Genomic DNA, 12623 nt, shown 5'->3' with positions numbered 1-12623 from the left:
TATAAGAACATTTTTAATGGGATAAGTGGAAGAGTATAGCTTAAATGTGAAAAATTAATAAAATAATATAAAAAATAAGATTTAGTAATAGTTAGTAGTGTGATAAGTGGAAGAACCTAGCCAAAACACTTCTTGTCTCATACCCTAAATATACATCTTTTATCATTTTTTCAATTTTTTCATTTTATTATAATGCTATAAGATGCATTGAAATACACTGATAAAAATATTCTAAGAGTGTTATAGTGGAATTTATACAGAAAACACCAATACTGCCGACACAGAAAAATCAACACCCATCATTACAAGTTGGTAATGGTACTTTCCGATTCATCATTGTACCAAACAAAACCAAGACCCGAACCCATCCGCGAACTTTCGGTCGGTAAAAACCGATCCCGGCAAACCGGACACATCACCTTGCAGCAATCAACGATCCAACGGTCCAAACAACGATGATGAAACACGTGTCGACAACTCGGAAGCTGCCTAATGTCATCATCGGATTCAAAATCAGAGAGACACACCGTACAGCAGTCTTCAATATCGGTCTGGATATCCGAGAAACGAACCACCGGGGAAATCTCGTCAGCGAGACTCACGGCTCTGGAGTTGTCGGGTTGGATAAGGACCAAAGGGTCCGGTCGAGGAATCTCGTGGTCTAGAAACTGTGGTAAACCGATGTAAGGAAAAAGCGCATCGACCATGTCTCTGAAGAAACCGATGACGTAAAGAGTCTTAAGTACGTATCCAGGAATCTGAAGCTCCCTGAAATCTGTAGGAAGACCCATAGGAGAGAGAGATGGAAGAGATAACGCTAGAGATGTGGAGTTTACAGAGATAAGTATCTGAGGTATCTGTTGTTTGTTGTATATATAGATGCTGTGATTTTTAATTGAGTTTGACGTCATAAATAGAAAATAAAGTAAAATAATTGAAGCCGGCGGCTTAAAAATAGGAACTTGCGAAATGGATCAACAATGGTACGTCTAGTGACGATATTATATAATTTATCATATTTGTCCAGATCAAGTGGAATCGTGAAATGGACTCGTAAAAGTCAAGGATTCAGCTCTGGATATGTAAATTGATATAGAGGAACATGATTGGAATCTGCAAACAAGAAACGTTGATAAAATATATATATCTCTTCGTTAACAGATTTGAAGTAAAGATTTTTGAATGTATATAAACCTTATAAAGGAAAATAAAGCAAATGGGGATGTAGCTCAGATGGTAGAGCGCTCGCTTAGCATGCGAGAGGTATGGGGATCGATACCCCACTTCTCCAACTTTTTGCTGTTTATCTTAATTTTACATATCTATCGACATGTTTATAAATTGAATTTTGGCCTATTAACTATGAAATCCATTGATTTGAACTTTCCACGGTGTCATTATCATTACACTTGTTAGCGGTTATTAACTTTCTACTTTTGTAAAGAGATCATCTTTCGTACATTAACTAGATCATGATCCGTCCGACCGGACGGGTTTTCATTATTTTGTAAGTGCAGATTGAATAGGAACCTCTAAATTGAAGTCATATCATCACTTTGTCACAACGACGTGATCGGTGTAGTAAGAATTGGTTTGACTTTACACGCCAGAAAAGGTCTACCAGTCGTTGCTAGGATAGCTTTAATCGATTCCCGATTAAAGTCATATCAACAAGCATGTATCGGAACAGTCCAGACAACATTAAATGCAGAAACAGTATTCGTAACGCTGTTTCCAAACTTTAATGTTTCGCTACAAGATCCAAATCTGATGAAGACGCTCAAGGTACAGCTTCAACTAATTGGAGCACCTATGCAAGAGAAGAGTGTGGCAGCCACTTTGCATCATCAGATCATCTACCGAATTCAAGATCACACTCTCGATCTTGTACTTCCTTCGTCTGACGAAGCCCTGTATCTCGAAGTTACATCAGCATCTCAGGCACCAAATTCGATACAAATTCCTCGCCAGATATCACGCGAAGAGCTGATAAGACGACTACCGGAGTCTTGGGTGACAAGCTACGAGAAGCTTCATCAAGCCACTCAATCGCCAGTTCAATCTTCAGACGTTAGCTTTCATTCACGGAAAGATGGAACAACGGAAATCAAGTTTGAAAAACCAAGATCTTCGTCGTTCAGGAAACAATTATTTACTCAATTTGCCATCGAGGTTGACGAAAGAGATTTCTATGGCCCAGCTAAGAAACAAGACATCCCAAGGTCATGTCGATTCGACAAAGACGGAAATATAGTCTATCCTTTCATAGATGAAGATGGACACTGCCGCTTTGACATCTGCAACTGCACAGCCTGTTCAGATGCCTACTGGAGCTACGAATCCGACGATGAAAAACGAAGACGAAGAAGAAAGAAAAAGGACCCTCTATACAAAAGGTATCTCGAAGGAGATCCTTCTGTTGGTCCGCTAGGCGATGATAGGTATGACTTTATAGTTGAATACCCCAGTGCAAAGAAAGAACCAGAGCAAGACTTATTGATGATCAGCCCAAACAACTTTCCTCCACCAGAAGATTTCATCAAAGACGACGTTGCTCATACCCCAAAAATCCTTTCTGCAGCAATAGGTTCTTCTGGACCTACTCAGCTTAGCCAAGCATAAAAGGTTCTAAACTGGCAAACAAAAAATTCTCTTGCTCAGAATTATCTGTTAACAGCAATAAACCAAAAGGTCGATCAGCTGACTGAAGGAGTTAACAAAAGGCATCTTAGCCTTCAAAACTCAATAACAGAAATACACGGTCGGCTTAACAGTCTCTATCAGGAGATGATGACGATGGCGAAGCACATGATGGTTGACACGACTCAGTTTCGAAGCAAAGAAGCAGAGACGGCAAGCCTCAAAAATCAATTAAAAGACCTCCAACGGAGCTTAGAGAGTCTGATCTACAATCAACGACATAAAGACTCTTACTTCAACCCTTTGGGGAGTTCATCGACAGATTTACCGATATACCAAGGATCGTACTCTCCAGGATTCCTTTCGAGCTACCAAACCCCAAAAATGAGATCGCCACTACCTGGTTTTCTATCCTCCGATGAAACCTTTACATCAAGATACGGCTCATCTTCGATCTTCGCAGAAAAGCCAAAACAAACCAGATCAAAATCAAGAAGGCACAAAGAAGCTGAATTTCAAGTCAACCCACCGAAAAGGCCAACTCTTACGTCATCATCTAGCCATGAGTCGGTGGACAACAAAGGAAAAGATATCGGCATCATCGAATTTTCGATGACTAGTTTGCTAGATAATATTGTCCAAACCACCAATCTACTGGAGCATCAACCAGTTCCTCAAGAAGAAACTCAGCCCTCCCCCATCGTCAACATCAAGCACTTCTCAGACTCAAGCTCCAGTGAATACGATTTAGATTCTGATGAAGAATCGCTCCCAAAACAGTATGTAATCGGTGAAGGATCAAGTACTCCTAAACAAGAGCCAAATGTCAACGAGGTATATTCAAGTGAGGAAGACATGAATTATGAAGCTCCAAGAGAAGAAACTCGCAATAAGCGTTTCTCTTCGAAGGTTATGGTATTTACGTTCGACGACATTCCTTTCGACAAATGGAATGACCGGTTGGACGAATTCCATGCATGGATGAACTCTGAAGCTATTACGTCTCCCCTGCATTTGGTGATTCAACAATTTACAGCGAGACTGTCTGGCGCACTTAAGGAATGGTGGAATTCCCTCGGGGAATACAGACAACAGCAAGTCTATCAGACAACAATTCCGTTGCTACTAGGAGAAATCCACAGAGAATTCATTGGTACTCCAACACATCAAAAGGAACAAATTCAAGAAGAATTCTTCTCAGCAAAATGTTGTTCTCTAAAAAAGAAAGATCTTGCGAAGCATTTTGAAAGACAGACGAGAAGATATTATGCGCTAAATGGACTCAATAATCCAAGCCTGAAGCATGTCTATCTATCGTCCATTGATGATTATCTTAGTCAGCAGACCAAGTTGTACATCAGAGATCAGGGGCAAACGATTGAAGAAATCTCCATTGGTCAAATCCAGCAGTATGTCTTCAGAACTCTCGACAAATTTTGCAAGCAGAAGGAGTTCTGGATGGAGTTTATGGATCGATCGAAGCAGCTATCAAAAATATGTGCAAGACCGGATCTATCGATCAAATGCTCGAAGTCCAAGAAATCATGCTCTTGTGATTCTAATGGAAAGCGCAAGAAATTCAAAAAGCGATTCTCAAAACGCTCACCAACCTTCAGGCGCAAAAGATTCTTTCGAAAGAAAAGAAGCTTCAAGAAGTCAACAAAGTGTTTTCTGTGTCGAAAAGAAGGACATTATGCTAAGAATTGCCCTAACAAGTCAAAGAAGAAAAAACAATATCTAATCAGCTCGATATCAAAGATCGCACCAGATATTGACATCGACACCCACGACTTGGAATCAGTTCTATCCTATGATAGTGACGACAGCGGAGCCATTTGTGGATACTCCGACTCCGACTCTGACGATTCCTCTGAATCATCTCACGAGGAAGACGAAGATTACTGCTTCAAAATCACAGAGATACCGAAGTAAGAGGAAAAATACCCTCCGCATCTTCAGGTGAAGATCTCTGATCCGACCCATAAAGAGAAACCAGTCGATGCCATCGCATTCATAGATACTGGGGCCCACACAACGATAATAAATCCGAAAATTCTCCCGTCTTCTATGTGGCTACCGCATCAACAAGAATTTCGTGTGGCAAATTCAGGATCATTATCCATCAAACTCAAATCAAAGCCAATTACAATTGAGCTTTTTCCAGGATGCCGAATCACGACTACAGTCCTTGGGTCAACAGCACCAGGCAAAGACGTAATATTAGGGTAGGATTCATATTGCACTCTCAAAAAGTCATTCAACATCTCGATCGAACCAGAGGACATACGGTGGAAGAATTTCTACAAATCTTTCACTACTGTACCGCGACTTTTCGCAGTTGAAGAACACATTTCTCAGGCATATGCAAAAATCAAAGAAGAAATGACGAAGTATTCATGTGCAGAGTCTCATACGGAATTCCTTCATAAGTGCAGCAAACCACTATGGCTCAACTCCCAGTTCTTTGTTTCGTTACCTTTCAAAGAAAACGTCCTAACCACACCGACAAAAGCAAGTCACGCGGGGATGCCACCAACCCTTTTGAAGCAGGCTAACGAAGAATGCGATCAACTAGTAGAGCAAGGAGTAGTTTCAAACACAACTTCTCCATGGGCATGTAAGGCATTCTACGTCAATAACCGTGCGGAGCAAGCAAGAGGAAAACTCCGGCTAGTAATTGACTACAAGCCATTAAACCAATTTCTCCAAGACTTCAAATTTCCCCTACCAAACAAAAAAGCACTTCTTCAGCACTTTCAAGGAGCGATGTATTCTCAAAGTTTGACCTTAAGTCTGGATTTTGGCAACTTGGCGTTCAACCGGAAGAAAGATACAAGACCGCATTTTGTTTGCCAAACCGGCACCTCCAGTGGAATGTCCTACCTTTTGGTCTAAAGACAGCACCGTCACTTTTTCAGGAGGCAATGTTACGTATATTCAAGCCTCTTCTCGAATCGGCTTTAATATACATAGACGACATCCTGCTATTCTCGTCAAATGAGAAGGAGCATGTTCAACTCCTTCAACAGTTCCAAAGTATCGTCCTACAGTATGGAATTATGCTATCAGCCCGCAAAATGGTCATAGCCCAGCCCGACATCGAATTCCTTGGAATGCTGATAAAAGATGGCAATTTTACACCTCAGGCCCATTTAGCTACGACGCTTCTCGATTTTCCCGACGAAAATCTAACTAAGCGACAAATCCAGCAATTTCTTGGTGTAATCAATTATGTAGGCGACTTCATCCCGCAACTTTCGCAACTGACAAGACCACTCCAGAAGATGCTGACAAAGAATCCACCTCAATGGGCAAACCGACAAACCGAGGCGGTCAAAAGCCTAAAACTAGAGGTGCAGAGGCTACCACCTTTAAAGATTCCTTCCACAGGAACGCGCATACTGCAGACTGATGCGAGTGACAAATATTGGGGGGCCATTTTATTTGAAGAGATAAACGGGAAACGTCAAATCTGCGGATACAGAAGCGGACGCTTTAAAGATTCTGAAATGCATTATCACTCCACGTTCAAAGAGATATTGGCGGTCAAGAAAGCTATCGAGAAGTTCGAGTTTCATCTGATTGGACATAAATTTCAAATCGAAATGGATATGTCATCTTTTCCAAAGATGTTACAATTCAAACAGAAGATGGTCCCACACCAACAATTATTGAGATGGAGCGAGTGGTTTTCGAAATACGACTTCGAATCCGTCTATTTAAAGGGCTCGAAGAACACTCTAGCAGACATGCTCAGTAGAAACCCACCAAAAGAAATACATATGATGGAGAGCTCTAACTCAAAGAGTTTCTACAACTTCGCAGCCAACATGCCTGAAGACGCCCAAGAACTCATCAACAAAAATACTCTTCACGAGCGTCTCAGACAAATGGTCTTTCGATACCAGTCAACTATTCTGTCGAGATATGGACCCAGCAATCACTTCATCAGCCCAATGGGGATTCACCCTGACTTCCCATTTGCACATCTCTACAGGATCGAGAACACCTTCATGCCAGAAGAAGTCCTTTGCTTCCTCTGGTATCTTTGTTCGAGCTACACCATCGGTATAGTTTTTGATATTCAATGGCTGTACCAATACATCAATGCTCAATTCAACGACCCTCTCCGTCGACACAACGAATGCCTCTCCACTTTCTTAACATGGTTCGCGCCGTTATCTGCCTGGAATGGTAAATTAAGAAAATCAGCAAAAGCAACTGGATTACCATTCAAGAAGTTAAGAGGCCAAAGAGGTCTTAACCCCTTCTTCAACCCTCACACCATCTATTTCTTTCACCGTCCTGTTCAAGTCAACAACAAAACGAAAAAGGTCCATGCACTACCTACACTCATCCACCACAACGACTATCAAAGAGGAGTCAGACCTGATTTCAACCTCAATGACACCAAAGCCTACGAAGACTTCCAGACTCATGCATTCCGACTCAACAATGCAATTCAGACATTCCCTATTCCTTTCAACCCGAATTGATTCTATTACCCTATTGATTACCAGATGGATCTTGATGAAGATCTCCAATTCTTTATGGAGAAACGTGCCCCTCTGCCGGCCAGCTTAGAACCCAAGAAGAAAAGGCACATAGAAGCCCAAGTTCCCATAGAAGCCCAAGCAACGCAAGAAAACGAACAACCACAAAAATGCCCTCCAGAGTTCTTTCAAGATGCGCAACTTCCAGACGACGAGATGAATATCGACGAGATAGAAAAGAAGTTCAACATTGAAATTGACGAAGAAGCAGCAAAAATAATTGAAGATTATGAAGAAGAGTACGTCTGCCCAGGCGAATATTACGGATGCTGCGACAAGCATATCATCGAGTTCGAGATTGATCATTAAAATAAGCATCCATTATTAATGTATAATTATGTAAAATATGTGTGTTTTTCATCAAATAAAGCGATGATGTAATCGCTAGGTAAGCATGATGCAAGCGATGATGTAATCGCTATGTAAGCATGATGCAAGCAATGAGGTAAGCGCTTATGTCAACGCCTTATTCTCATCTATAAATATGTGTGTACCCCCTTGTGAAATATCATCAAATAATTTCATAAAAACCTCTCTCTAAGTTTCTCTCTCTAATGTCTCTCTAAAGTTCTCTAGTTTTCTAGACCTTATCTCATCTTTGATAAGCTCTGATTCCTATCTTCCATACTCAAGATGCGATCCATGTCTTAGCTGTAATTCTCCTTGATCGGTTTCCGTCAATACGACTCTGTCAACACGACTTTCGGGGAGGTGATTATCCTAACAGTGGTTGAGCTTGATCGAAAAGGCCGAGGTAGTGCCTGAATCGCTCCCTATACCTGGAAAATCATCGAACTCGTCTGATCAATAAGACTTTGTCAACTCGACGTGATCGGTTAAAGACAGCTATTATCCTGGTATCAGAGCTTGCTTTGATACTTTGTCAACACGACGTGATCGGTTAAAGACTTTGTCAACACGACGTGATCGGTTAAATGATTTTTAACAAAATATTATTATGGCATCTATTCAAATAAATTTCAAATGTTAAATCGATTCTATTAAAAAAATATTGGATATTAGTTGGTTCATCGATTTTTATACCTTACGTATGTGTCTAATTAATCTATATAATATTATTATATATGTCTAGTTAATATTATTATTCAGACCCGTGCATATACACATAATTTTCAATTTTATTAATATAAACTAAGATAAAATAAGTAATCAAACATTTGTTAAACTTTTGGGTTTTTGTAGAATGAACATTTAGGTTGACAAAAAATTATGATGAATATTTATAATTGACTACTATATAATTGAAAACTTATATCAAAGCACTTTCTTATATTTTATATTATATTAACAAATATACCTTCTCAAAATTTATATGTATTTTTAAGGTTCTGTATTAAATTCAATTTTAATAAAATTAGACATTATGTAAAATACAGGTAATAGAATCTACACAAATATTTGTACATTATATACGTTGTGTACAACCAGAGGAAACTTTTAAAATTGTAGTAGTCGTATGCAACTATGCAGCAATTTAATAATGAAAAGATGGAGTTACTAATCTTATTCACATGAATATATTTCAAATCTTTTAACTAACGTTTTGACCATTTATTTCGTAAACCAATCAAAATATAAGGGAGAGCTTATTAATGAATGCATGTGAATATAACTTTGTAAAAAAATGTATTTAATTTAAAATCTTACAAAACAGTAGTTAGGTCAACAAAATATTTCTGTTTTAATAAGATAGATTGAAAAACATTACAACATTGTTTTGTATCTACGTGTCATCATGAGAATAAAATTTAAAATATTTAGAAAATAAGTTGCTCTATCTTAATTTATATTATACTTTTTGTTAAACTAACGATCAAATTGATAAATAAAAGCTACTGAATTACCTAATATGATTAACGTATATGTAACAACTAATGATTATAGATAATGAATATTTGATAACATTTTTTGTATCTTAGCTCTTTTTTGTTTGGTTTTATATTATTAAAAGATATTAAACAATCACATTAACCATATAATAAAAAAATTATATTTCTTCTTATATGATATATTTTGAATATTTTAAAACGACTATAAATTATTAGAACTTTTAAAATACCACTTTGAAAATTTTGTGATCAATGATTTTATTTTTTTTATTATAACAAGATACACATGATCATAAAAGTTGTATTAATATGGACTTTTATTTAATAAATATTCAAATTATATATATATATATATATATATATATATATATATATATATATATATATATATATATATATATATGTATTTCCTTATATATTAATTGAGAAACATTACAACATTGTTTTGTAACCACGTGTCACCATGAGAATGAAATTCAGAATTCTTAGAAAAATAGGTTGGTTCATCTTAATTTATATTATACTTTTTATGAAACTAACTATCTAATTGATAACCAGTGTACAAAAGAATATTCTCGCACTTTTCTTAAATAAAAGCTACAGAATTATCTAATATGATTGTCTTGGGTAGAAAAATGACAATCCATAAAAGTTAAATGTAAACTAAGTAGAGCAGTGGAAAATGAAGAGTGACACTCTCCTCACTCATATTGTTGTGGAATACTTACAGCTATATGATTCAGATCATAGACCGGTCCAACCACAGATCCAGTCCAATGTTAGAAGGACAAAGAAAAATATCAGATTTTTGACAAATGTTGGATAGGAAAACCAAATTTTAAGGAAGCGATGATTTCGGGATGGGGACCGTTTTCTGAAACTCCATTCCAGAATTTTCATCAAAAGTTACATTATTTCGGACTGAAATTAGTACTTTGAAAAAGAATAACCCAACAAACTTTAATTGAAGAATTAAAAATAAATAAATTTGAAAAATTATATATTGATTTGGAAACCGAGTTGATCATTCTTTGAAACAAGATATAAAAACTGTCGTTGACATTTTTACTGAAAGAGGCATGAAAAAGTACTTCGGATTGCCCGACAAATTTTTTTGATCGAAGATGAAAAATTTCTTCCTCTATACATGATATACCCTATGGGCGCGTCAACACATGGTCATCACGGGTTTTACCAAAAGTAATAAAAAAAGTCCACATAAAATATGTGGCTCAAGAAGTTATGATATTTGTGATGTCGTATTTCCTGCTCCCACAAGCCATTATGTTTCGTGGTCCCACAAGGCAAAATCGACAATCTAAAAATCACAATTTCAAAATTTTGGTGAAGTTCAAAACAGAACAGCAGAGGTTTACATTGTATTGCTTGGAATACTATTTGTACACTCAAGGATATGGGGGGGACTTGACTTTCGAGATATACATGAATTCAATATATCGCTTCTTGCAAACAATTGTGGAGACTAATTCAGTTTTCGTCGTCATGATTGGTGTGTATTCCGAAGGAAAGGTACTACAATCGTGCTTCTCCGTTGAAATATTGGAGAATGTACTCACCATAATTTGGATGGCATAATATATCATGGCAGCTAAACAGCTACTCAAGTGGGTTTTCGTAAAACTATTGGATCCAGTCGTGATACGAGGGTTTAGAGTGAGTCTTGGATTCCAGATTCAGTTGCTTAACCACCTAGAGCCACCGACCACAATTTTTTATAGATTTCCCTAAATCCTTGTTCATTCCTTTATTAGAAATGATACCAAGTAGTGGGATCTTCTATCTTTTACAATATTTTTTCACTATGAAGATATATAACTTTAAAACTTGGGTTGATATTATCTTCATGCTCGTTATCCCTTGATGGATATGTTTAGAACGACGAACTCTTAAGAGTATATTCAGTTTAAATTTGGATATGAGATTGACCAAATTGTAATACAAGAACATGTTTTGGAACCGAGTAAAATAGAAGCTCCGAATAAGATGAAACACGTTACGTAAAAATATCTGGATGCGTGACGACGGCAGACAAACTCATTTATAGAAATATGAGTACCTATAGGAGCTGTCCTAAATATAGGGGCCTAATGAAATCGATTAAAAATCTGAGTGAGTTTTAAGATCCATCACTCTTCTTCATTATCATCCAAAGCCTTCTCTTACGAACCTCATTTGAAAAAAAAAATTCTCTCTTCTCTGATGATATTCATCCAAACTGAATCGTTCAAAATATCAACCAAAACCATTTAACTTTTTCTGTAACCAAGCTGGCCACATTATTTTTCTAGATGCATAGATTTAATTCCCTGCAAAGACAAAACAGTTTCATTATAAAATATTAGTCGAGCAAAAACAAACAATAGAACAAACAAAACTAACCGCAAAAAAACTTAGAAAAAAAACTAAACCCCTAATATGTTTATTTAAGTAGATTTTAAAGATAATTTGCTTTTGGTTTTCAAACAGTTGGAAAAGTACATGAGCCCGTTAGATATACATGATATATATATATATATTGTTTAGGTTACTTGTTAGCTTGCAGATTCATAAAAGATGCCAAAATATTTCATAATTGTCAAATCTAAAACTATATATACTCTTAAAAGTATGCTAACAATTTGTTTTTGAATGAATATTAAATTTATTCAAAATTTATATATACATCTAGTCAAACAAAATAAAAAAAATAGTTAAGTATGGTTCATTTTAAATATTTAGCTCGTATTAAACCAAAATAGAAGAGAATTTGCAAACTTTCCTCCTCTTCTATTCAAGAGATTGCACTTGTTTTTAATAGTCTTCTCTTATTTATTTTTCCACGGCTTGAGGCTCCATTGGTGCTTCATCATGCCTACGCTAATTCATTTCTTTCCACAGTGCATGGACTGAACATTGAAAAGCATATCAGAGGCATAAGATTTTTTTGGAGCCTTACTCTTGTAGGAAATTATAGTACTGATGTTTTGCCATTTTTTGTGTAGTCTCTGCAGAATCCTTTTAGTAAGAATCTCCCATATATGAGATATGCAGGTGCATTAAAAGAATAGATGATTTCGAGACTCAACATAATTGTGAAAGAATATGCAGATTGCATCGGCATACTCAACATAACTGTGGAAAAGTACGCCGATCGCATCGGCTCCTATGCTCCACCTGCTCACCATATCCATAGTCGAGAGTTTGTCTAACATTGCAATCCAGAATATAAAAGAGTATTTTTTTTAGCATGAGAAGCATACTATTTTGTTGTTAGTTTTTACAAATCTATTTCATACTTTATTCTCTCATGAGAACAATATTATAAGTTTTCTAGTATACACTTGTTTTTAATTTTTTTTTTATAGTTTACTTGTTATAATTGTTTAAAACTTTGAGTAGATTCGAAGATATCATTTATATCGTTCAAAATTTTAAGTATATTCTGTTACTATATCAATTTTTTTTTGTGGTTCAAAAGAATCAATTATTTTTTAATTCTGAAAATCAACAAGTAATAGATACTAAATTTAAATACATTTTCTTTTGAATTTAAATATTTTTCTTTAAAAAAAAACTAGTT

At 36.4% G+C, this 12623-nt stretch overlaps 2 protein-coding genes and 1 non-coding gene across 3 annotated transcripts; 2 read left to right on the top strand and 1 right to left on the bottom strand.

Moving 5' to 3' along the window:
• Positions 1-227: 227 nt before the first annotated feature.
• On the bottom strand, positions 228-860 carry LOC108825603 (E3 ubiquitin-protein ligase RHA1B). Its single transcript, XM_018598928.2, has one exon. It carries the CDS (start codon positions 789-791, stop codon positions 303-305), a length of 489 nt encoding a protein of 162 aa, XP_018454430.1. The 5' UTR covers positions 792-860; the 3' UTR covers positions 228-302.
• Positions 861-1218: 358 nt separating this feature from the next.
• Positions 1219-1291, top strand: TRNAA-AGC (transfer RNA alanine (anticodon AGC)). Its single transcript has one exon. It is a non-coding gene; the product is annotated as a tRNA-Ala (tRNA).
• A 479-nt stretch (positions 1292-1770) lies between these two features.
• Positions 1771-2622, top strand: LOC108824908 (uncharacterized). Its single transcript, XM_018598274.1, has one exon. It carries the CDS (start codon positions 1771-1773, stop codon positions 2620-2622), a length of 852 nt encoding a protein of 283 aa, XP_018453776.1.
• The last annotated feature ends 10001 nt before the right edge of the window (positions 2623-12623 follow it).

This window comes from Raphanus sativus, chromosome 9 (assembly GCF_000801105.2).
Source record: "Raphanus sativus cultivar WK10039 chromosome 9, ASM80110v3, whole genome shotgun sequence".
NCBI classification, from domain to species: domain Eukaryota; kingdom Viridiplantae; phylum Streptophyta; class Magnoliopsida; order Brassicales; family Brassicaceae; genus Raphanus; species Raphanus sativus.
This window is presented reverse-complemented; position numbering and strand designations above follow the sequence as displayed.